General features: G+C 42.2%; 1 protein-coding gene across 1 annotated transcript; it reads right to left on the bottom strand.

The window, feature by feature from the left end:
* Positions 1 to 629: 629 nt before the first annotated feature.
* LY86 (lymphocyte antigen 86) lies at positions 630 to 27703 on the bottom strand. Its single transcript, XM_080339157.1, has 5 exons — positions 27465 to 27703; positions 13204 to 13290; positions 11630 to 11758; positions 4522 to 4574; positions 630 to 1373 (listed from the first exon to the last, which is right to left on the bottom strand). Exons 1-5 carry the CDS (start codon positions 27583 to 27585, stop codon positions 1278 to 1280), a joined length of 486 nt encoding a protein of 161 aa, XP_080195283.1. The 5' UTR covers positions 27586 to 27703; the 3' UTR covers positions 630 to 1277.
* Positions 27704 to 27971: the final 268 nt, after the last annotated feature.

The following is a 27971-nucleotide window of genomic DNA, read 5'->3' as shown; positions in this document are numbered from 1 at the left end:
GAATGTGTTTGAGCTGCAGCATGTGGGTGTGTAGGATGGAGGCCATGTGTCAGAGCTCCTGTGTGGCCAGCTGTGAGCCACAGCTGCCCTAGTCATAAAGGCTGATCCTCTCAAAGATGAGGCATGCAGCCCCAGGCTCGCTGCCACCATTCATAAGCCTGCGCTCAGCTTCAAGACTTTCCTGTGGCTCTGATTCCTGGCCCTACCTTTCCAAATCAGAACTCAACCCTACTCCTGATCCTTTCCCTGTACTTCCAGTTCCCCAAACACATATCTACCCTCTCTAATCGAAGATCCTAATCTCACCTGCTGCCCTATGCTTGGTTATCTACTTACCCATCAGCTATGCCAGCTGCAAAAGCTCCTGGAATGAGAGGGTGTGGGGATGTGCTGCACCTGGGATTTGTGTTTACTTTTCCTGGGACTTCATGCTCAAGCAAGGAACAGTTTGTCCTCTGCTAACATAAAATATGTGTCAACATGACTGATATTTCATATTAGAAAAAATAATAGTTTGTTTAATTTGTTTCCTTCAATCTTTTTCCCCTCATATTTTTCCCCACTTCAAGTTTTGGAAAGATCCAAGAATCATGAGGAAAAATGAGGAAAAACTATTATTTAACTATGAATTTATTGAGAAGCAAGAAGGCCACATAGCTTAGATACAGAATGTTTCACATATCACTTAAAAGATATTAAAGAACAACAATTTTCAGGTAGACTCCAGCAGATTCTACTGATATGAATCCAGTGGCATGACATGTATCACTGGAAAAAAAAAGGCATGTTCATCCTATTTGGTCTTTGTTCTGTGGTTATAATAGAAGCTATACTAGTGGAGGCTCCAGACACGCCCCAGGGGAGGCTGACAGTGTTTAGTGCTGTAACTGCATAATATGTGATACATATGAAAGTCTTCTTTAGCATGTGTTAGAAACCCTCCATAACTTACTGCAAAAACAACCAAAAAATTATGTTTAGGCTCTTGTCTGTTCTGTTTCATGCTATTTTCATCCTAAAATGAAAATGTTGGTGTCAAATACTTTATACTTGCAGCTGTATATATTAGAAGCAAAAAGTGAGCTACAGTGTGCATCTAGAGATAAAATTACCACTAGAGGGTCTATTGACTTCTTGAAAATAGTGAATTATGAAGAGGAATACCATCAGAACCACCATGTGGGGCTTATTTCCTTCAGAATCATTGTAGCATGCAAGCAGCTCCCTTGGACGGAATAGCTTTGGTAGTCTGTAGCTTTCATGAAATTGGTTTGCTACTAATAATACTCTAAATAATTTTTCACAGTAAAATCAGCACAAGCAACAGTGACGCCATCTTCATTAGTCAGCTTTGCTGAAACAGTGTAGTCTCCCTGTGTGAGACAAACACAAAGCAAAAGAATTAGCGTATCAGTAGTATATAACTGCTTCTGTTTCTATGAGGGAGTCCTCTTCCTAGAAACAGAATAACACTTTTCCCATCAAGTTCCTCCAAAACCCCTCCTGTTCAAATGTTTCAGAACTAGTAAAGGACTTGCCCATATTTTCTGCCAAAACACATTCATCAGGGATATCAGTGCTGACAGCACAAGTTTAAAATTAAAACAGCACAAGAGGAACAAAATGTTTTGATGCATAAAAATTCTTTTCAAATCTGTAACTTCTCATGTTTCTTGTAACTAAGCACAATATGGCCTGTGCTGTTAAATAACTGGAAGGGGAAAAGGTGCTTAGTTGTCTGGCACTTCTTTTCCTTGGATCTTGTTTTTCAATATGTACTCTGTTATCGATATGATTTTTTGTAAAAGAGAGCACCGTGGGGAATGTATGTGTGTAGATGACTCAATCTGTGATGAATTCCTATATAATAAAACAAGAGGTAGTTTAATTTCAAGTTGTGTTATTAAAACTACTAGTAATTCAGGCTTTGGGGAGAACTTGTATCATTTCAGTGCAAAAAATCTCAACCTTGAAGAAGCCATGGCTTTTTTTTATTGGTCAAAACTATTCTTTCCAGACACTTGGAGAAGGAAAAGTGCTGGGCAGGGGAGGTGACAAGGTTCATTTAACAGATTTGGAAGAAGAGGTGAACTAGATTTCATTCACTCTAGATTGCTGGCACTGTGGTAGTGTTTTTTGTTGTGTGTGTTTGGTCCTCCCCTGTTCTTTTTTTCCCCCCCTCTCTCTCTCTGAAGCGTGGAGGGCATTAAAACCTGTGGTAGGAGAGCTTGGCAGCAGTGGCCTCCTGGCTTTGAACCACAGAAAGCTTTTGCCCTACTCAGGACTCTTCTGGTTGTGTAGTAGAAGGAGCTAGAATGAGTCAGGCTTTTTGGCATTTGCCTTCTACCATGGGATTTCTAAAGCAGTAACTGGCCTGTGTCCGAACAGAGAGGTTCAAGCTAAATGTAACATCCAAATTTAGAGAGAGGCCCAATGGCAACATGCTCATGAGAATACAGCCTTGTTGTAATTGCTGTGCAGGCTGCGAAAATGTCTGTTGGACTGCTCAGATGAGGCTGTTCTTCGTAATGAGCAGAGGATGATTGCTGCATGGAATAACTCCTTATTGCTGGTGTGCAAGGACGGCATTATTTGCCTGATTGATTAATTAACAAAAAAGGCTTCCTAGTCCCTTTCTCACAAGCATGTTAATTCTCCAAAAGCTTATAGTTACAGTCATGGAACAGAGTTTATAATGACACTGCTTTCCATTGCTTGTTAGTGATTAGGTTTTTTTTTCCTCCTCCAGAATAATTTTTTGCTCATGGGTAAAAATTCTTATTAAAAGAGGACTCTGAATAATCTTGGAGTTTCTGGCTCCAAATTCAGCTGATTTGCCCAGAACTGGAGTTTTACTGGTCTGTGTGGCTGTTTCTGTGGGCCAAAATACTGCAAGAGGTTGCCCAGAGAGGTGGTAGATGCCCTGAATGTCCCTGGAAACATTCCAGGCCAGGCTGGACGGGGTTCTGAGCAACCTGATCTAGTTGAAGTTGTCCCTGCTCATTGCAGGGAGGGTGTGGGCTAGATGACCTTTGAAGGTCCCTTCCAGCCTGAACTATTGTACAATTCTAGGGCTTCCTCTTGGTCTAAAGACCTATTCCTCTGTTTGTCTGGAGCCTTTACTACAGAAGTGTCTACAGTATGTTAGTAAAGCTGCTCCTGGAGCAGGATGCTGACTGATATGAGCTTGGGTGCTCCAGTGTGAGGGATCAAAAGGCATTGTTCAACAAGCATCACTAAGAGTAGACTTTAGGGAAGCAGGCTGGCAAGGGTGTGATAACAGCCTGCATTAGGGAGCCCAGCTCCCTGTATGAAAGCCTTAGGAAGTGAAGGTTGTGGCTGGTCCTATCACCAAGGGAAGACTGAGATCTATGAGATGGTAGCTGTTATGGAGGCTTGATCCTCCCTGAAGTCAGCTGTCCTTGTCATCACCTCTGCAGGTCTTGGCAAGCCTGGCTCTCTGGGTGTCATGTCGTTGTGTTCTGTATCCCTGTTCTGAACCTGTCTTCTCCTTTCCTGCACCTGGAGCAATCCAGTGCTGAGCAGGCCCCAGACCTCATCTTTGAGGCTGCTGCTGAAGAACTGAGAGCTTATGCTGTTCCTTCTCTGTAAGTCTGAGGAGTTGACCACTGACCACCTGAACTGTGTGCTTTTGCAGTGGTGAGCACGATCCTTTCTTCACCACATTCTCAAACAGATGCCTTGATGATCCAGATCTTGCCTTCTCCCCTTCTATCCAGTCTCTTTGTGTATGTGGCTAAAAAATCCTTTGTTATTTACTGGTCAAATACATCTTTGTTGTGCTCAGTTAAGAGACACTGTGGTGTGTTCAGCACTTGAGACGTATTTTGCTTTGCAATGTGATTTGGTTGACCTTTAAGAAGGACACTAAGCTAAGCGTAGAGGATGCTGCTTGTAATGGGTGACTGCGGTGACCAGAAAATTCAGAGAGTACTGCCTGTTTTCTTACCTTTCTAAGAAATTATTTTCTTATTTTAAGGCTCTAGAAGTCCACAGAAAGTGTTCTTGGCCCAATAACTTGTACTTTCAGTCACAACCTAGAAGACCTCTGTATCTAACACCGTATATGTACAGTGGAACACATAAAATTGCAATGGTTATCTAAACTGCCTTTATAGCCAGTGAGGATAAATGAGTTTCTCCAAATTCTTCAGCCCACTAAGGCATGAACTCTCTCAGGAGTCTCTTAGAACTGCTTCTTTTATTGCTATTTTAAGAGTAGCAGAGTGGGATCCTACTAAGGAACTGCATGGCTTAGTGCTGGTAGAGGAGATCTCCTAACCCAAGAAAACCTGTCTCTCTCTGGGTAATGGTAGCTCTCTAATGTTTTAAGTAAAGCCCCTTAATTTCATATTCAAAGGATTAGTCATATAAACACTGTAAGATCCAATGTGCCAGCTGGGGGAGCTTGAAATATGCTGATGTATTTGCTGGTAGTCCTCTGAGCATACCCTATCCAGAAAGCCCTTCTGCATGGGAGCACAGCTGTGATCACCTTACCTGTGGGATTTCTTGGATTCCCAGTGTGACTGGTCCCTCATAGTAGAGGTGTTCTGAAAAGCAAGAGTGGTGAAGGTTGGTTAGACATGCAGTACATGAAGAAAACAAGCAGGTGATCATAGGTGCTTTTTTGTAATAGTGCTTCAAAGTGCTCAAGTGACAAGTGTTATGGAACTGCAAAGTGCTCTATATGGGGTCTTGCAACAGCTCTCCTGAGAAAAATGTCAGGATGTTTACTGCCTTATGGGGAAGGCAAGGCAGAGCCTGGGCTCAAGGCGTGACCAGCAGTCCCTGCCTGAGTGGAGGAGGGGGTCATGGCTTTGCAACTCCAGGTTGGTGTTCCTATGTCAGCATGCATCCCACAAATAGGGAAATGAAAGGGGAGGGGGATTGCCAGATACAGGTCCTTTAGTGTGATCTGTTAAACAACCACAGCTGCAACAGTTGAACTATACTCTTTTGGTAACTTAAAGAAAAACCCATCTGAGCTGGGTGTTTCTGTAGGTGTGGACTTCTAACTGCTTGCTGCACATGACCTTAAAGTAATAAGAACTTGTCTATCTCACTGCTAACGGAGTGTTCACCAAGAAGTTACGTGATGTGCTAAAGCCATCACAAGTTGTGTTGGTGACTGGAATAGAGCCCAGGAGTTCCACCTCCCAATCTTCATCTCTGTAATCATGAGGCATGCTTGATTTTGCTGTTGAAGAAAGGGCAACTTTGGTATTAATGGACAGAATTAGCAAGCTGTTCTGCAGTTCCTCCTACTTTTTCATAGCTTACTGGGCCACACTGTGCAGACTTGACTGAAAATAAAATTTGTAGACGTTTCAGTATTTCAGAATTTCTTGCACAACTTGCCCTCCACGAGTCATGGAAAAGTCTAAGAACTGTTTAAGGATTCTCTTTTGTAAGTGTCATGAAATATTCTTTACTTTGACAGTGACAGAGAAGTGTTTCATCATATTTATCTGAGTATGTGCTAGCATCTTGATGCTTGTCACTTCTAGAGAGTTGTTTTAGTCCAGTTTCACTCTGCTGGTTTAAATTGTTTCTTGTGAAGGCTTAGACAAAAGGTTTGTAACATGTTTGTCATATGGTTCATCCCACCATGCAGTAGGTATCTGACTTGGAAAGCAGTTCACAGAAGGTCTTCCCCACGCATGCTATGAAATGTTAGTCAGTGCCATGTAACAAACTTATAGGAAAGAATCACGACTATAAGATAAACTAGAAAAAGAGTAGGAAAAACCTGAGATGTCACGGATGTTCTGCAACTTTGCATTAATGAGGAGTTTGTTAAATGTAATGCCCTGATGATCCTGGGAGGTGGAAAATATGCAGAGCTTCTCAATGTTGCCCTGAAAAACCTAATACCAAAACAGAATAAAATAAGTATGTTTTGGCTTTCCACTCTCAAACTGATCAGCTGTGCTGCAGCACTCACACTGTACTCATTGCCTTCTGCATCTGTGGCTACTTTACCTGGGCAACAAAAAGTCTTTTCCTTTTCAAAGAGCAATTACCATTGCTGTTTGCTTTTGTGCATGAAGCAAGAGCCCTGGAGTCTGACACATCTCTGCTGTGGAGAGTGGTGACTCAAGGATTTTAAAAATACAGTACAGCCCACTTCTCAGTTCACAACTTTACTCGAGTCTAAATGGGAGTTAAAGGCACTGCAAACTGTATGACTGGGATGATGAGTAACTCCACTGGAACTTGAGCTGTATGTGTTGATGTGTGATGAGCTGTATTGTGCATTGCTTCTTCAGGGTGGTGTGAACCATGCAATTGCTTGGCTCATGGTTTGTGTCCTCTCGTTCAGCAGAGGGCCTTGTTGAACTGTCTCTCCTTCAGTCATCTTTGAGCCTAGCAAATCTTGGCTGGCAGCAGAGTGGAGAGGAAACTGGGCTGTCATCAATCACCCTTCCCCAATGTCCTTCTCCGCAAACACATGGAAACTCCTCTTGGACCATGTGGCTCATTAGGGTCTCACCTAGGCTGTCAGAAAGCCATCCAGAATCTAAATGTACAGATGCAGCATTTAAGCTCTGCAAAGGCTGTATTTTAAAATGAAGTAGGAGTCATCAGGCCATAAATTTGCTTCTCAAATTATGGCAATGTTAATCTCTCCTTCAGTGTAGGCAGAAGCTACTTTCCCCACTCACTTTGGTGTGGCAAAGTAATGATTACATGAGAGCTAGATGAATGCAGAGCAGATGAATGCCTCAGTTCTATCTGAGAAGTTTTTAATTATTGCCCTGATGTATGATGGCTATGCCTTTGCTCGGAAATCAATGGAGTCACTTTCACGGGTTGTAGTATCTTCTAGGGAGCCTCCAACTGTGAAGCTAGATGCTGTGTGCCCAGTTTCAGGTCCATATTTACTACTATATACTTCAGCCCTGCCCTTCTTTAGCACTTTCTAACCAGGGGTCTTGCAGTGGTTCACAATTATTAATCATATGGAGCTACTGAAGACAGTCTAGTGAAAGGCCACTGATCAGATTAAGGGACTGGAGCTTCTCTTCAGTGAGAAGAGGCTGAGGGAGCTGGGACTGTTCAGCCTAGAGAACAGGAAGATTAAGGGAGAGCACATCAATACGTGCAAATATATAAAGGGAAGGGTGTAAAGAAGACAGAACCAGGCTCTTCTCAGTGGTGCCCAGTGACAAGACAAGAGGCAGTGGGCACAAATGGAAACACAGGAGGTTTCTCCTGAAGATCAGGAAAGATTTTTTTAATGTGAGAGTGACTGAACACTGGCAGAGGTTTCCCAAAAAGGTTGTGAAGTCTTCATCCTTGGATATATCAAAAAACCCTGCATGGACATGGTCCTGGGCAATTGGCTGTAGATGGCCCTGCTTGAGTAGATGGAAGTTGAACTAAAAACTCTCTATAAAACTCTCATGGCCTTTCTCGCTTCAATAATGTGAGGGGAAAAAGGACTATGCTGCTTTGAAAGTGTGTCCTGATAGGAAAGCAAGGGAGCTCTCATTTTCAGCTAGTTGAGAACCACCAGGAAATAATACGGATACACAGATTTGCTGAATTTTATCATACATATCCATTTCAGACCATAGCAACCTTCTAAGTGCCTATGTTGGCTGGATCAGGCTTTTCAAAGCCTATTCAATGTTCCTCTCACATGAGGATTTCTGCTATGATTCCAGAAGTGTAAACATCCTCCACAGCATTAAGGACTGTAGTTTATCACAGCATCCTTCATATATCCTCATACATTTTTCTCCATTTATTCATACATTTTTGCATTCCTTCATTGAAAGAGGATGAAAACATCTGCTGCAGTAAGTGTAACTGTCACAAACACTGAGCCTGGCTCATTGAAAGAATCCTGTAGTCTTTTCAGAGCAAGCCCAGATGTAGTTGCAAAAAATGTATGAACAGTTGGGACAGCAAAAAACATGAGTGCATTTTTCCAGTTCAAAATTCTGCATTGTCTTTATTGGTCTCCTTGTAAGTTATGGGATCTGTCAAGCATGCTGTCATCAGTGACGTGCTTTCAGTCCACCTTCCTTTTTCTTAAAGAATTAACTGAAGGTGATTTCTGTAGAGTATTGTGGAAAACATTTCTAATGTACAATTGAATCAAGGTGATAATATAAATTTGTTGCAGCAGTTTTTCACTGTTTTTTCTACTAAAAGTAACTTAGTGCTTTTTCCTGTCAGTGAAAGCAGGCCTCCAGTAGCTTCCAATCTGAAGCTGAGTTTTCAAATGTGTAAGAACTTCCTGAGGATTACTTTAAGTTACTAGTTATCGTTTATCGTGACGATGCCTCTGATTCCTGACAAAACATCTATCATGAAATTCTCACTCCTCTTTCTCAAATCTTCCTTGCACTGAAAATCTTTGAAATGTTCTCACACTCTTGTACTATATAAAGGCCCTGTACATCTGCACCCACCTCTTTCTTTTTCTATGTTTTTAATCTTTTTAGAACTTAAATGCTCCATGTTGGAGTTCTTCTAGGACACAATCTTGTACCTATGCAACTGACACGCAACTTCTGTGAGTTTTAGGGATGCAGGAAGGATCTGAATAACTGCCAGTTATAGACGTATAGTTGAGTGAGAAAAATGTATATAAATACACAGCCGGGTAAGAAACATCCACTCTCTACTGGGGAGGAAAAAGAGAGATGAAGGGGCTAAGCAAGAAAGTGGTGTGTATCAGCCCAAAGACCTAGCTTAGAGGTGTAGCTGCTTTCTCAGAAACTCGTACCTGAACTCTCAATGTGATACCCAGTTCTGTAAGTCATATTATGCTCTCTACTTTGATTCAAAATACTATTTTAGAAACTTGCTCACTGTAACACCTACCAAAAGAGGGAATAATGTAAAGAATGGTGGTCTGGAGCAAGTGAGGGCTTCCTCTGTGGTTTGGGAGTGTGCACAAGGAATCGTGCAAGTTCTCTGGCAGTGCCTTTATCAGTTGGGGCTGAAAGAAAACTTGCAGACTTGCAAATGTTGCAACTATCTTTTGCCAGGAAGTTTTGTTTAAGCCTGCAAATTGTGGTTGGGACATTGCTAAATATTACCCTGGTAGGTCTCTTTCTCTGATTTTAGTGATTGTATTGGGAAATCTGTTAAATCTTATGTAACTGTTTTCTTTGAAGGAAATGGGTAATAACCAGCACTTTCTACTAAAAAAAGAGGAAGAGGAAGAGCTCATGTTATGTCACAAATAATTTAGCAGTTTTTGTTGTTGATGCTGTTGTTCATAAATGGACAATGGCCCATTGCCTTGCAATCTTTGAGCTAATAACTTCACAATCATCATATAGCTCAAAGAAAGAGATATTGGAATCCTATTTAGCAGTTACAGTGAGCGGTGCCAGATGTGACCTTTGCTTAACATAAATAATAAATACTATATGATTACAATGACTATTAAACCTCTAGCTATATTAAGTCTCCTAAAGTATTTCCAGCCATGGCAAAACTGTAGCATTATAGGAGAGCAAAGAAAAAAAAATCAACCAAAAAACCAAACAAAACCCAAGCAAACAAAATGAATCAAAACACCAAGACCAAACACCCAAGACTTTCCCACATTCAGCTCTTATAACCCTCTTTTTCCTTGTAACTTCTATGTGGACAACAAAGCCCGTGATAGAACTGAGTTCTGTCTCATTTTGGGAGACAGAGGAACAGGCAATTTTTTGCCTCCTTGTGGAAGGCAGGCAAATTCTGGTTGGAACTACGCTTAAACTCTGGTCAGGTATATTGGAAATATAGCATGTACAACCGGGGAAAAGGGGCTCTGCATGAAAAGCTTCAGCTGAAGGGGCTGTCTGCTCCTCTGTCTCTTCACTAGGCTGCATACTTGACCATTCCCAATGTTGTCCTTTCTGCAGAGATGTTAGGTCAGATTTACAGCTGTGCTAATACGGTAAACTATGGCTGTGCTGAATTGCCTCAAACTAGTCCTCAGCTCAGCCTTTTGTGTCCTAAAACATGGGCTAGAAGCAAATGTCAACTAATTAAGAAATACCACTTTTTCAGTTTGAACCTTAGTCTGAGAAAGTTCACTTCTTTCCCACTGTGACTTTAATTACTAAATAAAAAAGAGCCACTGATCAAGAGGCTGTGTATTAAAAAGTGTGCAGCAGAGGTCCTTGCACTAACTTAGGGATACTTTTAAATGAAGATATATAGTATTATTTAAATAACCAACTATGGTTTTATATCATAATGTACTTCAATTAGTAGAAACAATCACCTGCCAGTTTAAGATTAAGGGACTTGGAAAGCCCAGGAGGTTTTGGCTTTGTACCTTAATGTGTGAATAGCAGTTTGTGCTCAGCTCAGGTCTGACTCCATTTCTCCTTAATGTACTTTCTAAAGGATGTTATTTAGTGCTTCATCAGAATGAGGTGGTTTTTCAGTAGGTTTATGGGTGCTTTCCCCCCACCTCGTAATTCAATCCACAATTGAAGAAACCTCGGAATTTAATTTTTTTTGGTCTATCTGCCTTACACGATTTACATAATCGGTTGCTCACGCAGAATTTCTCTATTATTCTTTGTGATTTTTCTGTGCTGTGTGAAATGTCTTAGTAGTTTTCCAGGGGCTGTTTTAGCAGTAGTGCTGTGCACAGTCTTTAGACTCATAGCCCTTGTGTATGAATTATTGCAGTGTTATCAAGATGGAGATGCAAGTCAAAGGAATGAAAGCAGAGCTGCTGAAACTAACTGCTGCTCTAACAACTCTGAAACTTCTCTGCAGCTCTACCTGTTTATTTTAAAATCAGGCTAAAGAGATGATCATAATGTAAGAGGGATTTCAGTATAACCACTAAAGATACATGGATATTACAGTCTAGAGGCATGACCATAGCTCTTCTGGACACACCATGGCTAGCTTTGCACTGTCTGGCCTGGGTCATGGCAGAAAGGACCTTGTGGTGTGCAGACTCACCTGGGAGCAAAGATGTCCACTTTTTGGGAGCAGTTAATGTCACTGTAAACCAACCACTGCAAGTCTGCACCAGCTGGCAGCTTGACTGGCATGAGCTGAAATCATCTGACTGCCACAAAGGCAAGTGTAGAGCAGAAACAAGATGCAAACCATAGAGGGTATCAAATAGCACCTTGGTCCAAATATACTTATTCAAGCATAGTTCATCTCAGAGCAAGTTAAGAGCTTCCTTTAAAGACAGGAAGTGTTAGTTGCTTGATAATGAAGAATATATTCAGAATGGCTTGTTTGTTTGCTCAGCCATTTATTTGACAAAAATAAAGGCCAGTTCTGTAATACTTCTTGCTCACATGACAACCATGTGGCTATAAATAGGGCTTATGAACCTCTTTGCTGCTGCATGGGGTCACATTACTACAGTTATCTTTTATGGACTTGAAATCCCATGTGTGTGCAATATTCTGTGATTAAAAGGAAAGCAAGCAAACAGGTTAGGGGAAGAAGCAGGCTTTGAAATTAAAACATCTCTGTCCTACTGTGTTTCTGTCATCCATTAACATGCTGTTGAAGTAAACAGAACATTATGATGTATTGGTGCGTTCAAGAGCACAGCAGGTGCATCCTACTTGGAGTATTCAGTAGCCATCAAACCTGCTGCCTAATTTACCTCCTTTCTGCTTTCCACAGAAAATAAGCTTAGAATGGCCCGGCTCGCAAAGCGTCTCCGAGTAGGTTAACACGGTCTTCCCATTTATGATCAGGTCAATCTTGACGTACAGTTCCTTGATGCTGTGTCCTACACAGAAAACAGAAGGAGAGCTCAGAGAAAGTACAAGGGTAAACAGGTTTATTTTAATTTTAAACAGATTCATTTTTTTTTTCTTCTGATGTTTAAGCCATTGAAAGTTTTTTCTTCACTGCAAACTCCTGATATACAGAAATCCATGCTTCAGGAACAGGTCTCTAAGTCTATTAAGATGTGTGACCGAGACATAACAGCATATCTCTTTATTGTTATATAAACTATGTCCATGACCACTCTGACCTTGAGGCCAACTGGCACAGTAACACTTGTGTCCATACAGCTAAACTCTTTTTTCCCCAACTGTGTCTAGCAGAAGGACCATATGCAATGGTCTCCCAGGAGCGACCTGTACCTGCTGCCTGGAAAAAGGGTAGCTGGCCTGAGCCAGGGATCAGCATAGCAGCATGGCAGTGCTGGGAGGTTGCCTTCTTCTGCCTGGCTTGCTAACAGATACAAGTAGTGAAGCTATTGGATTTTGAAGCAGGTCCTGTACTCTGAGTTGTTGGAAAAGTATTTGCAAATGTCTGTAATGTGATTTTGCAGGCATGTTTAACTCTGCAGCCACCTGAAAACCGGTGCTCCTCAGGAAGAGAGGCAGCATGTCTTACATGAGGGAGACCATCTGCATGCAAGGAAGCATTCCCAAAGACACCTAGCACACAAACTTATTTTCAGCGCCAGGAGCATGCAGCACTGTTCTCATATTTATGGTCTGGTAGTAGAGGTTCTAGATCAGCTTGGGGTCAACAGGTTGCAAGACGGTGGCTTCACTGTGCAAGGATCACAAGGCAAGCCACGGATAATATTAACATTCAACCCATTCGCTCAAATGTAGTTCTGCTTTTGAGCTTTTATTGCTGATTAGTTAAGTGCTGGAGGGTATAATTTCAGCTAGCACAGGTGGTGAGCTGATGGCATGACTGTTGCCTCAGGCTAGCACTCCTGCAGTGCTCTGGATCCTCAGCACTCCCTAGGGTGCTGTTTTGCATGCCCAGGATAAGCAGGGAGGTGCCCCCACCTTACTCTGTGGGAGGCTTTAGCTCAGTCTCCCATCTACAAGGGTCAGCCTTGGTGATTTGGTAAGCACTGCTGGTGTTGGCACAAGAGTCTGGGCACTGTAGCTGTCTCATTCAACAAGACTGTCCTGAAAAGACTTATCTGTGAAGACAAGTTCTACAGATGACAAGTTGTACAGATGAAGGGTAGGAGAAGAAGAGGGGCTGAGGCCTCATAGGACCTGCTAAGGGTGACAGTGTAGTCTGAGGCAGAACTGGTAACAGAACTGACATTTCTGTAGCACCACACAGGTTTTGAAATTTCTCAGAAATGAAGCCCATTCATATTTCATAGGAGGTTTTCACTCTTCCTTACTACTTACTACAGCACTTACACATGAATTACCTGTTTATGGCATGAGAAAACAGCAATTCACTTACTTAGGACCAATGCACCTCTGATGTTAAAGGTGTGGGTTGCGACATCAGAACAACGGTCAATGCTGAACGCAAAGTCTTGCTGAGGATCTGTTTGGAGACAGAAAACAGTGGGTAACAAGTTGTATTTTTAGTGAGATACTGGCTGTATAGAAGAAAACAACAAAACCTAGAAGTGTTATAAAACACAGATTACATATTCCTTAGAAATTCTCTGAGATGTGCTCAAAGTTCCTATACCCTGTGTTTAATAGCTACTTCTGTCTTTCTTGCCACTTCAATCGGAAGCACACTCAGGTAATAGCCTATATGTGGCCTAAAATATACTGTGTGGGAAAATGAGCCAGATCCATGGAAAGCACATTGCCCACAGTGGTGAGTAGTCAATACTTGTTCAACAGTGAAGTCTGAGCACAGCTATTCATTCCAGGCTCTGCATATTGCCATTCCTTCTTCAGTACTGATGAGCAATTCGTCATGATGACTTTTAAAAATCCATTTGTTTCACAAGACAGCTTGGTGAGGCTGTCTCAGAAACTGAGTCCTGAAGTGGGATGAAAAGTCCAAAAAATGAAAACAAAATTGCATAACTGAGATCCTGGAGTATTTCATGCTGGGTCCACCATTGTGTGATATTTCTAGCCTAGGAAATATTCTATGTTTCTCCCTTTCTGGGAGATTTCAGCAGAGCTGTGGTCAAAGGGAGCTCTATAGCTGATGACTGACATGAGTGGCGCTCTTACCAGTTCCTGCAGTACTTTTTCCTCTGTGTCTAACTCCAAAACACTTGTGCAAACATCATTGCTTTCCCCTCACTTCCACCTTCTTCCGTGCTAACCTCCATGAGACACTGCGGTACGCCTGAAGGCTTGCCAACGTGTCACTCTCTCGTGACAACTGGCAGCAACAACTGACAGCTCATCTGGCACAACCAACAACATGTGCAAGTGTTTTCTGGAGCCATGACTGGAGGTGAAAGATTTGGCCAGTTTGGCAGCATATCATCTAGAGCCTGAGGGCTTTTTCTAGGCATAGGTGTGTCCCCCATGGTGGGTTTTCCAGCCAGGCTGTGCATCCAACTTTCTTCTCTGTGGAAACCACAGAAATTACTGTGGCATGTGCAGAAGCAGCCACAGGCTCCCCAGTTTACTGGGAGCTGGTGGTGACAGAACATAGGCTTGGGAATTGAATTCTGTTTCAAAGTTATTGTTGCTTGAGTTAATCTTATCACTGAATTGAAAATAGCAGGTTGGGTGAATTTTCCTTTGATGCTGTAGTGAAGCTTGAGTCACAAGTGTCCTCAGTGAGGCTGAGGTAGTATCTCCATTGGCTGACCCTACTTTTGCAGCAGTTCTCCATGGTCATAGCAGCTGGCAGGGAGCAAGCCTGGGTGACCAAAGTCTGACCATGAAATGAATGAAAGTGATAAGAGGAGCTGGGGGGCTCTGACAAAGCCAGGCTCTGCAACACATGAATTCTAAGTGTGGTCCAAAAGGATCCCTCAAGTCTTAAGTTCTGATAAATTAAAATAACCCTTTAAAAGAGTGAGAGAGAAAGGTCATTGGTATTTCCTACAGATGTGTCCCTGTGCTGGAGTTTGTCCTCCACACCACTAAAGCTGTCTCTGTAGCTGCACTGGGACAAAAAGTTGATTCCTGCAGTTGTTTATTGCCTATTCAAGTGTGACAAGAGTCAGAGTGCTGTCTTTCCTCCCTTTCCATGCTCCTGTCAGTTCTTGCTTTGTTATTGCAGCTTCAGAAGCTGTTGCAATCGGGTAGGAAAGCAGTTTCCTGCTACAGCCAGAGAGCATGTCAAACTTCTCTTTTCTCCGGGACCGTTGTGCCTGCTTCCCCTCTGGTCTCTGCCACCTCTCAGGGCTTGGTTTCCGCTTTTCTCTGGACTTCTGCAAGAGCCCCTCCATTTCTGTTATGTGTGTGGTGTGATAAGGCTCAGGAAGCAGCTGCTCAGATTCAGAGCAATTTGGGCATTGATGCCTGCAAACAGTCCTGTTTGTCAAATGACTAAAATTGTCGGTTCTGTAATTTCCAGAGGGAGCCGAGTTCAAAAATGGCACTGCAATGTATACGATACTGTTCTCTTTTCAAAGAGACTAGACTGTGCTTTAGTCAACAAATTATGTCATGGTATTGAGGCTAGCAGCTGATATTAATGAAACCAAGCTTCTCTGGAAAGCATGGTCTTACAATGAACCTGACTGAGAATTGTTTTAGCTTGGATGTCTTATGCCCGTTTTTCCCCCTGCTAGGGTTTGAGCTCTTTTGCCAGATTACATATTTCGTGGTACATTGTAGCTGATGATGCAGCATGAGTCTCTGGTGTATGCAGAGAAGTGTTGTCTGCTCTGCAGAGAGGAAGAAAGTGCACAAGTGCTCACATGAGAGACTCCAGCAAAATTTGTGAATTAGGGCACTTGGATTTTTTGTTATTCTGTTGCTGAGAGATTCAAAGTTTTCCATTGGCAAAAGAAATGCCTATTAATTTTCTGACCAACTCCCTGTGGGAATTCAGGCTATGACTTTGCAATCCAACATCTTTAGATACTGTGATGTAGGTGGAGGGCCTCCTGCTGAAATCAATTGAAAGGATGGCTGTGTTGCTAAAGCTATGGTGCCAGGGAGTCTGGATTCCAAAACATACAGGCAGAAAGGTTGCTGCTAAAAGGAAATGAAAGAAAATAGTGAGGTTTAACCATCTAATAAGTGAAGATGTCTGTAAATTCAGCTGTGTGCTGTGAACAAAGGTAGTGTGCCATACCCCTCTTTCTTTAAATGCTGAGGAGTCCCTCATGTGGCAAAGGCAACTCAAGGCAATTGTCATTTTTGTGTTTCATCTTGGATGCACAACTCTGAGTCACTGTGTGTCTATTATGGAGGTTTAATACTTATTCATCTTTGTTTGCCTCATTCTGAAGTGAGCTGGTTAGACTGAAAAAAAAAATACATGTTATGTCTTTCACATGTGCAGAGCAATAACATTTGCCATTAAATCTCTAAAATACATGGGGCTGCCCTTCAGCCTTCCACTTGCCTGCAACATTTCATAGTGCACAGTACTGCATGTTCCCAGACTTCCCTCCACCCACTCCCTTCAATCTGCTCCCTCTTCCATAATTAAAGCTAGAAACTCTTCAACTGGTTGCAGAGTTTTTCTTTTCCAGTTCAGTTTTGATATATTACCAACACTTAAAATGTTGCTGGAAATTCTGCAAACTAATTGAGGTGTATTAGTGAAAATCTGCATATTAGGAGGTGAGGGGAAAAGGCATTTTTATTTGGCGTCTCTGTATGAGGAGGGTTTGGGCTGCAACATATTTGTAGCTAGCATGAAGATGCCCAGAAATACAATTTTGACTGAAGATTCTCTAGAGACGATTCTAAATCTTTTTTGGCAACTGCTCTGAGAAAGAGGCAAATGTTTGACTTTTGTAAACAATCAATGTATGGTAAGATCTCAGACTTGTTATTTGAACTTAGTGTTGTGGCTAATGCTGAGCTCTTAACTATCTACCACCAAATGTACAGCTCTCACAGGAGGCTGGCTTCTGAAGAACAATCCTGCCTTCTGAGAGGCAAATTTGGGATGTACCTGGCATCTTACCACTGATCACCCCCTACATGGCATAGTGCCAGCTGACCCCATGGCCTCTCACCTCCCATTTCACCCTTACCCAAGTACCCTGATGGAGATTTTTACTATATTTGCTTGGTATGTGGCTTTCCTTGCACACCAGCTGTAGTGGCACCATAGTGCAAGATTTCGGCCTGGCTTACTATTGCGAAGTGCACACAATGATGAATTTTGCTGGGTTTTTCTAGAAAACTGAGCAGACGTGTGTAGTACAGTCTTAGAAGCCCAGGTGAATTCCTCACCTTTTCTTCTTAGAGTTTCTTTACCTGCTCTTAATCCTGGCAGAAGGTTCATAGCCAAACTAGATCAGACAATATTTACAGCGGAGTATCTATGTGACCCTTCTGGCTGTAAGCCTTGTACCTTTGATCAAGATTATTACCCTAGTAACAGGGACAACAGATAGGAACACACTGTCATGCCTCAGTTACTGCAGTTGTGGGGCTACCAGCTCATGTTCCTGCTGAATGTGGATATGCACCAAGCCACAGGACAGTGAGCTGGGGCTGCCCTCACACCCCACAGCCTTCTGTGCCCTGGGAGGTGATCTCCAGCAAGAAGATGAAGCAAGACAGCTGGGAATGATAATGTGCTGACCCACCATGGTTATGTCCCTCAGAGCCTGAGCTGCTAGATGACTAACTGGGCATTACAGTAACTGCACGGCCAGATGGGAAGCACCTGTTATAGGAATTTTGCTGGGCTGGTGTACAACAGTCTCTGTCTCTTATTCTTCTCTCTCCCTTCCCCCATATTATTAACTATCCTCTACTGGCTTTACTGTCATCTGAATCTGCTCTAAAATCACATTGTTTCCATATGATTATGAAAATCAGTGGTATGATTGAGTAGGAGCAGAAAGTGTGCAAGTTTCGCCTGTGAGAGTCCACATCTGTAAGTCTTGCAGTGGTGAGAAGACTTCAAATTGGTAAACTTTGTGTGTTTAAAATAACACTTTTAGAGCAGATAAGCCAAAGAGTTGAATGAAATGACATAGCTGCACTTGGCTAGGGTCATACAAGGACAAACTGGTGCTAGGGGAGCTGGAAATTAGCACAAGGAAGAAACATATTTAGTAATTACCCAACACTCCTCACCTTCAAAGCTCTTAATAAAATTAAATCATTAGTCCTTACAGCACTCAAGGTGATGAAAGGAGAGGAAAAGAATGAGGAACTGTTTGGGATCTCAGACTTTATGTGCTCACTCAACATTTTTCTTTTAATCTTTATTTAAATAAATTAACCTGAATGCTCAAGGTTATATTTGACACTGGAATCTACTTAAAAGGTACTGAGGAAGAAGTATCAGGTGGATGAGCAGCTCTCCAGTTGTGCATGTAGCTTTCCCTGAGCACCTTCAGTTTATTGAATTTCCCTTTGGGCCTGCCTTCACTGCACGCCACTGCCATGCCCAGACATGGCTGGGAGGGGCAGAATGACCCTCTGTTCAGAGGGGAGCAGAAGAAATGGTGAGACTCATGTTGGCTGTGTCTAGTTTATTAGGAGGATGCTTCATCCCAAGGTGTTCACCTCAGACATGACCAGCTCCAGGCTTTTGCCCAGTTCAGACAGTCACTCTGGCCCCCTTTACAGAAGTCATGGTATGTTTTGTCTGCTGTACCTTTCTAGCTTGCTTAGGAAACATGGAGGTGAAGGAATAGGGAAGATTACATTTTATGTATCCTTAATGTCCTGGGGATACAGACTGTGGGAATTCCCCTTAGCAGACACAGCTGTCCACTTGTGGTCTCTGAGATCTGCTTAAACCTGAAGCTTTTGGAGATGTCTAATGGAGTGAATAACTCTGCTTCCTTTCTGACGCAACTTATGTATTTGTAGAGGGAAGCCTAAGGATTTGGTCTCAGTATAATCTACAAGCTAAAACCCCCAGAACACTAGAAGTATTTTATGCAATATTTAAATAATTTCCACTCTCTTCTCAAGAATACTGAACACTGGTAATGCAAAGAGCAACTGTATGCTCTTAGAGTTAGAGTAAGGCACAGGCCAGTGTTTACAGCCCTAGTTTTGGAGCGAGGTGATTCCAGTGTCTCACAAAATGAGTTTAAATAAAGGAGGAAGACATTGTCTCTTGGTATTTCAAATAACACTCGTTGAGTGTAACTGAGGTCCAAATTTGCAAATATTCAGAAACAGTAACTCATAAGGCTGGTAGCTTTTTCAAAAGTGTTGCTGAGGCACTGACTGCAATAGTAGCAGCATTTGGGGCATGAGAAACAGATGCAGGATGGAGAGGCTTAGCCTGTGAGCAAAGAGCTTGAAGTGTGGCAGATGAGAAGACTGGAAGAGCCCAGTACCAAGCTGAGGTCATCCAGCTGCCACCTGTGGCCATGGAGCTGCTGATGGCCTGGGTGAGGAGCTGTGTGGTATGATAAGCTGGAGGGAAGCGCCTCTAAAGACAGCAGGTGTGAGGGGCTCTCTGCAGCTGAAGGGACTGTGTTTGGGGATGGGGGTGTTGCCAGCATGCATAAAGCTGCTTTGTCAAAGACTTGACCTGAGTCTCCCTGCCCAAACTGCCTTCCTTGATAGCAGACTTGTTAGAGCTGTTTGCCAAAGGCTTAAGGGGAGGCCCAGTGTCTGAAGGCTCATGGATAATTTCCTTGATTTTTGTCAGTGGTGGTATTTGGAAAGGTTTTTTTTTTGTGTGTGTGTGTGCTTTATGGGTATGACAAAGCTTTGTTTAAGCCTCCTTAAGAAGACAAAACCGAAAGATGCTGTCTTTGAGAGACAGCACATACAGATCTGTATTTGATAATCCTGATCTGTCCTAGTTAGCTTGAGAGAGAAAGGGAGGCAGGACAGGCTTCAGCTACAGCAGTGCAACTAGAAAATACTGCATTAATTTAGGCCTGGCAGGGAATGTATTAGAGAGGGAAAGTCTTTATTCTTCTGTTTTGTTGGTAAGAAAACACCATGCACTGCGTAAGATGCGTACAGTAACTGCTTGTATTCCTAATCAGAGCTGTCTCTCTGTGTGAGGTTTTATTTTATCATTCTTTATACTGCTCTACTGGAGGTAGAGATCTCTGGACATCAGTGCTTGCCAGTGTGACTGGGGATTCACAGCAGAACCATGTTAGAAATAGAACTAAACTTTACTAGAAACTGCCCTGCTGTTAGACACATGCCGTGCTCTGGGATAGCACGCTTTACTGCTGGTTGTACAAAACAGTAATCAGCAGCATATAAATGGGCTAAATGTTCCTGTTTTCCCAGGATGGGTTGAAATCCACTGCAGGAACGCGGCAGTAAGCTATAATTGGAATGGCATACTTCCTCTACTGAGAAAACTAGCTGAGTTCCTGCCTGCATGACCACCACTGGATCATTTGACAGGAGCCATCCGTCTTCAGGTGAAGAGGAAGCTGGTGCATTGAATTAATTCATGGTAGCTTTCAAGAGCTTTGCGTTTGACAACTTGAAGTTCTCCTGAGTCTAAGAACAGCACCTGGGACAGATCAAAGGTTTTGGATTTGGTATGTGGTGGTTCTGTATAGTGTATTTGGACATCTTATCCCTGATAGCCACTGTTCCCCCCTAGGTTTAGGTTGCCAAAAGCCACCTTGAAGCTGATGTATTGACACCTACAGACAGTAATGCTAAAGTCCTTTTTGCATTTTCCTGAGATGTGTTAATTTTTCTTAGATTATTCTGGGTATTTCTACTGATGGAGAACCTGATCTCCTGCCTCAAAGTTCAGAGAAGGGCAACAAAGCTGGTGGGGGATCTGGAGCACAAGTTTTATAAAGAGCAGCTGAGGAAACTGGGGCTGTTGAGCCTGGAGAAAAGGAGGCTGAGGGGAGACCTGATCGCTATCTACAACTACCTGAAAGGAGGTTGTAGCATGGATGGGGTTGGTCTCTTCTTCCAAGTAATAAGTGATAGGACAAGAGGAAATGGCCTGAAGTTGTGCCAGGGGAGATTTAGGTTGGATATTAGGAAAAATCACTTCACACAAAGCGTCGTCAGGCATTAGAACCAGAGTTCTTAGGGACATGGTGTAATGCCAGTGTTAGGTTAATGGTTGCACTCAATCTTGAGGGTGTCTTCCAACTAAAATGAATCTACGATTTTCCTTGGTAAACTGTAAGCACTGTAGGGTCCAGAGCTATTTTGAGGCCTTGGTGACAGCTCTAGATGAGATGATGTGGCAATGTCAAGAAAGCCTATCAGTGCTTCATATGTTTACACAGAAAGCTTTACACTGGAGCACTTATGAGCAACCATGGTTTGTTCTTGCTTCTGACTTGATGCAGTGAATGTGCCTTTGGATAAAATCTACTTTATGTAATACAAGAGCTAACCTCAAATTTTTATCAAACTGTTAGTACAGCTGTGACTCACCTGTTTAGTGTATTAGACTGCTCCATCCGTAAAGACTTAAATTCACCATGCAGCAGCAAATGACATTTCTGCATTGCCCACAGTACTTCTTGACTGTAATGCAATATGCAATTTTCTAGGTATGTCTCTCCTGTTTGTTTCCAAAAGGGAGCACACATTTTCCTATGGCTTTCCTTATGCGCTATTACCCCTCCTGCTTGTGATACCTTAGTGACTCAGTGGCTACAACAACCAAAGACATGACAAAAGGCAATAGATGGAAAATGTGTCTACTAGTTTAGATTTAGCAGCTGGAGATAAGCAGGAGAGGCTGTCACACATAAACAATGCTCTTTTGCAGTCCGTGATGCAGGACCTTCATTGATTTGGTGAAAAAATGGGCACTGTGAGGAAACCTCTGAGAACTAAATTAGATGGTAAAATTTAAAGTGTAGTGGGAAAAGTTCAGCTGAGGATAACTCTCTCCACTACTAGTCTCAGTGAAAACATTAATATTGATTTTACTAAGTCGTTCAAAGTCTGGATGCTGAACCTATTGTTTTTGCCAGAGTACCTTGGAGGTATGAAATTGTCTCCTGCTCCTCCTTACCATTTACATTTTAAAACTTAATAAATACTCTTCCCTCTCTAAAAGAAAAGGTTAAATGAAATCAGAACCACCTTAAGAGGTCACATAGGAAAATAAAGTTTTAATCTTCTCTAATGAAGCGGAGAATGGAATAGATGAGGTAGTTTTAATTCATGGAGGGACCAAAATTTTAAAGACTTGCATGTGCACTTTTATCTGTATTACCTTGATTCTGATGGTAGCTTCGCTCTGTTAGGATCTGGTGCCAGAAATATGCATGTCAACGTCTGGCTTTCCCCCTGGAACAAGTAAGCTATGCCAGATGAGTATAGCAGCAAGGCTGTGACACTAAGATGGCTTGGACAAAGCAAACAAACAAACAAAAGTTATTTTTAAGTGAAGTTCTTAAGTTCTTTGATTGTTTGCCCATTAATGATCTATGCAACAAAAGATCAGAGGGGAGATGGTGTCGTGTGGCTTTAAATAATTTAGAAGCAGAAGCAATTGCTGGAGTCTGCTTGAGGGAAATAAACAAATAAGTCCAAGAGAAGCATCTGGCTCAATCTGTCTGCCAAAAAAACAAAGAATAATGGAAAAAGAAGCTTATTTTACCAAGTGAGTAGATGAACATTTGCCCTGAAGATGCATGAGGTGAGAATTTTTTGCAGACTCTTCTTTGCCAGCTGAAGCTATTGGATTACTTAGATCTTTTAACTAAGGCATAAAAGTGTGTGGCCAGGGAGGAAAATGGACTAGTAACATTGGTTAACAGCAGCAACAAAGCGGTGTGCTGCCAAATTAGTGCTGCAATGGTAACAATTTAGCAGGATTGCTTACAGGTTGGTATTACTGACTGAGCAGGGCTGGGTGTTGCAGGTCTATTTCTGAAAATGAAAAAGAATTTCAAGAGAAATAGTATGTTTAATCTCTCAGTGTGTAGGAGAAAAAGTATGATGCTCTGAGTGTGTGAGGGTAACCCTAGTAAAACTGAAAGTATTCAGCATGGACAAACAATCAGAAAATTGTAATCTAACCAGCCTCTGTCTCCGCCTTTTTTTTTTTAAAGTTTCCTTAAAGGAGAGTTTAACAGGAGGGTGTCTACACTGTGCTATCTGACCAGAGCAGGTTCTACACCAGAATAACCTTGTTGACTTCAAGAGGACATTTTAATGGAGATCCAAAGCCGAGCTCACAAGTGCAAAGAAAAGCCATATAAATGAGAGTTTCTCCATCTGTAAATGCAACCCAGTGCAAACTCACACTGAAGTGGACAGTGCTGCTCTCTTCTACTGTACCAATGTAGGGCAGGAGAATGTTTTATACAAGTGACCCTGCTTGAAGTATGACATGGAGCTCAGTGGATGTAAGCTCAGTCTGACTTTGGTCTGTTTAAGAATAGACATTGGCATGTGAAAATAATTCTCTAGATGACCATAGGGCCCTGCTTCTTTGTCTAGTAGAAGACATTAATTAAAGCAAATGGTTACCCATATCCCTAAATACGTTTTGTTATTTTTAGATCTGTAGATATGCAGATATAAAACTTGAAACTGGTTGCACCCTTCTTTACATATTGAAGTTCCGGAGGCTGAAAGGAATACTGATTGTTTGCTCCTTCTCCTGAAACTTCAGGCAATGGCTATTAACCTTGCTTCAGATGAAAAGAGAAGAAAAGGTAAAGAAAGTTAAACAAGAGTTGGGAAATGTGTTTGTCTGTGATAGTAAAACATCCCATGTGATCTGAAGGGTGTTGTATAAAGCCTAGGGAATATCTCTCAAGATGCCATCTGCAAATAGCATTACTTTGACACTCCTGAAGATCTCCCTGAGATTCTCTGTTATTCAGTCCTGTGCACAGAAAACAAATTCCTTAATGGTTGATACTCTCCAGACCCTTTCTAAGAACCTTCTTCCTTACCAGTAACCTTTTCTGCACTGTCAAGAAATCTACAGTTTCAGGCATCAGGGAGCTCTGAAATCTCCCAGGTCCTAATCTAAAGGCAGAGCTTTATTCATCACTGAGCCATACTGGTCTAGGTTTGCCAGTCGAAACAAAACCAGGCATTCTGAAATACTGATTTGCTGATATAGGCCCCACTAACATTTAAGAAACAGCTGTAAAAATGGTTGGAAAATGTTTTTCATGCATCTGCAGCAGCAGTCACCTGCTTTACCCTATGAAGAGTGCCATATTTGAACACTACATTGTAAGGATGTTTTCATGGTCATTTAAGAAGACAATTAGGTTTACATGAATAGTCTGGAAGCAGGTGCTGGTGGATGTGTTGGAAAGTTAAAATTTGTCATCGCACTTCGCGCTTTGAGGCGTGTGAGTGACACTCAAATAGCACTGGAATCTGCCCGGGGCACTTTGCTACTGTTGCCTTCCCGCCTTTCCCTTCCCCGACAATTGCCTTTTAAAACGTAGCTGAAAAGATCAAAAGCCTTGTTACTGTAAAAAAATCACTGTGAAATTAAACGGGATAGGAATCAGCCATTTGTGTAGCAGGTTCTTTTCATGTCTCTGCATAGACTTGCCAATTACAGTTCTCTTTTCTCAGTCAGAGATGTTAACCTATGCTGCTTTTATCTCAGGATCCCTGCCCAGGTTTCTAAAGTGATTTGTGGTCATTTGACATCTTCCTTCGTTTTTGTCACTTGTTCCTGGGAGGAAGAGTGGCACTGATGGGAAATGTCTTGCCTATTTATAGACTGTCTCGGTGTTATGTCTCCTGTGGTTATATAGAGGAGGCAGCATACTGTCTATTTACTTTACTTTTAGACCACTTGTGTCTCAGCCTGATTTTTTTGCTATGGACTTGCTGCTGAAAATTTTTGTCCAATTTATTTAAATGACTTTTTTACAAGTGCATCATATTGATCGAGGGGTTTTTGTCCAGCCCTTTCTTTTGATGCATCCCTGGAGGTCCTGGTTACCGAATATTTACTCTGGTCTCGCTGGGTAAGAATGAGGATCCTTTTAAAGGATCCAGAGCATGCAATGAGGTTAGGGGCTTGATGCATGCCTGTATCTTAGCATTGTAAGGTCAGGATGCAGCTAGAGCAAGTGCTTGCTTCAAGGAATTGGGACTTCCTCCTGGGTACAAGAGATAGCTATGCTTTCTCTGTCTGTCTTCAGCTATCCACCTAAGTTTCTCTGCTATATTTATCACAGTTATGTTAGCTCAAACTTTTGGCTTTAGTGAGGCTTTTATTGCGTTACAGGAGAGGATCTGATAAACTGCAAAGTAAAAATACTTAGCTCCTTTTTAAATGCTCAGACTGAACTCTATTAATCTGTTGATAGAGAGCATTCAGCTCCAGAAATAAGGTTGTGAAGTATTTGGCTAAAACTCTCTCAACTTCCTTAAATTTTACTTAATTCAACCCTGCTTCACTGATAACATCCTAGAGTTAGTAGAGGTGAAATCCTGAACCTCTTGAAGCCAATGAGGAATCCTTTACCCAAGAACTCACACTAGATACCTCACTGTGGCCACTGTATCCCAGAAGCACGTATCTTCCTCTGCTATCTTCAGTGGAGCAGGAAATACCATGGGGATTTCTCAGACTGCAGGGATGTGTGGAACAGTCTTCTCCTGAAACAGCCTTGCACTGGCTTTGTGCTTGCTGACATTATAAAGCTGTATGAGAAAGTGGTTTGGGAAAGGGTCTCATCAAACCTGGGTGAGAACAATTGGCAGGACACAGCTAAAGAAAGAAGCTATGTTGTGCTCATCTCATTGTGGTTTACAGTGAAATGTAGTGGGGACGAAGTTTCCCCTCTCCGGAAAGGGTGATCGGCACCTCTGGCACTGTTGCCAGTGAGCTCAGTAAGAGCAACGCCTTCTCTGAGCGGAATGTAGTCTGGTGCATTTGGATTTATCATAGAATAGTAGCATCACAGAATGTCCTGAGTTGGAAGGGACCCACAAGGATCATTCAGTCCAACTCCTCTCCCTGCATATGACAACTCCATAGTTCACAATCCTCCCCACCTGTAGATTTTTGGGCTCAGCCCAAAAACACCTTATATTTTTCTGCTTTATGCAAGCTACCGGACTATGAGTTGAGTCAGCACAGATGCAGATGGAGAATCCTGGTCTGATGCTTACAGGTGTGGTAGCCTCCAGAAAAAGGCAGGGCAGAACATTGTGGTAGCAGCTGTGAGTGTTGCCAAAACCGAATCTGCCAAAGCTGTAAGGGAGTGAGGACTCAGCCTTCAAATAAGGCATCTGATTTAATTCTTGCATTGTTTTCACATCTGTGTAATCTTTTCATCTCCCATAGCTGTGCACAGGAGAACAGAAAACCACTCTCAGTGTTGGGAGCTGACCTGTGTGATCTCTGGCTTGTGCTTCTCGAGCTGTGAATTGCTCCTGAATGAATGTACCTCTTACCTTCCTGTGCACGGAAAACCAAAATAATTGACACATAAGCTCTAAACAAATGCATTTTGTTTGCTAGGCCAGCGGTGTGCATAGTAAGAAGCAATGCCTGACTGACACGTGCCTAACAGACAAATTTTCATCATCATTTGAATTGACCCAAACTATACCCTGCATAGAGTGTCAAGACATCTCATGCTGAGACCTGTTGAAGAAACAGGATTAATTTATACAATGTTTTCTTACTAAAATAAATACCAAAGCTTGTATTCAATATCTAATTAAACATTTTCCTAATGCAGTATACCTATTTATAATATGTGAAGCCTGACTTCAGTCTCATGGGAGTAGGCCACTAAAGAATAGCATTACAAATATTTATTTACCTCTCTTGTCCCTTACTGGCTTTATTTTAATGGGTGTGCAAAGCACCATGAAAGCTACAGGGGAGGAAAAGCCCCCCGGGAAACCCTTTGTATTGGGATGAATTGGAAAAACAAACTCTAGGGTGCTTATTTGCCATGAATCACTTTTCACATCACGTGCAGAAAATGAATGAGGCGTCTGTGAATCTAATTCCCTTTGTCCCAGTTGTAAAGCAGATCAGCACAATAGGAGAGGCACAAGGCCAGCAAAGCAAGAGGTGGAAAGCAGGCACCTTTCCGTGAATTCATTTTTAGTCATTCCAGTGCTACTTGCTCCTTTTCTTCTCTACAGATATAAAGAACAAACAAACCCTATGGTCCCTGGGAAATGCCTCTGTTAAGCACTGCTGCTAAAGTCTTGCTAGGCATGGTGGCAATGGCAGTGAACACAAATCCTTCCCACTGTCACACTGGGTCACTTGTCACTCCAAGTGGGAGGACAGAAGGCACCTCACCGCAGTCTTGCTGCACATTAGAAAAACAGCAAATCAGTGCATTGAAGAGTCTGTGTTGTCCCAGAGGGTAAAAAAGATAAAGATCAAAGAAGAGTCTTCTTTTTTCTTTTAAACCCAACTTAAAGATGCTGAACTGTTTTGTTTTGGTTTTTTTTGTTGTTGTTGTTTTTTTTTTTTACAGCTGTTTATTATTCTGAATTAGGTTACATTATTTTCTCTTTATTATCTTCAATATAAATACAGTTAGATTTGTGTGTGTATGAACCATACCAGCTATATTGGAAAGGCTAAAAATATCCTAGCTTCAAAACCCAGTGCTGGCTTGGGATTGCCTGGCTTACAAGCGTCTCTCACAGCATAAGAACAAATTTGTTGCCCAGCTGAAAATAAAACGTAAATTTTAAAAATCTCACCACAGCTTTTGTAATGTATTTCCAAGTTGTCCTCTTTGCAGACTGTGTGCGTAGGCCATCCTGTGCTGACATTGATGAAAAGCAGGACTGAGATCAGAATGAGAACGTTTGATGTCTTCATGGTGTTAGCAGTACTTTGCAGGGTTACTTCTGTGTGTCTCTTGTTAGGCTCTGTGGAGGGAGGTCTTCCTTCCTTTCTCCAAGGGAGAATAGAGTTACTACATTCGTGCCTGCAGAAGGGTTAAGTGAGCCAGTGCAGCCTTAGCTTACCACAGCGTGGTATAAACAAGAGGCTAATCAGAATTGCAGGGTGCTATTTCCGTGTGCTTAGACTTCTGCTTTCTGCTTTGTGTTAGATTAAACTGACGACAAATGAGTTAATCGCACCTACTTACTGTACGACATAGCCCTGCCTCGGTACCTGCTGGAACAATGCAGCAAACTCTGTAATTCTTCTCTCGCTGCCAGTTTCTTCTTCTGAAGTCAAAACAATTGGGTCAAGGCTTC

This window comes from Nesoenas mayeri (genome assembly GCF_963082525.1).
Source record: "Nesoenas mayeri genome assembly, chromosome: 2".
NCBI lineage: Eukaryota > Metazoa > Chordata > Aves > Columbiformes > Columbidae > Nesoenas > Nesoenas mayeri.
This window is presented reverse-complemented; position numbering and strand designations above follow the sequence as displayed.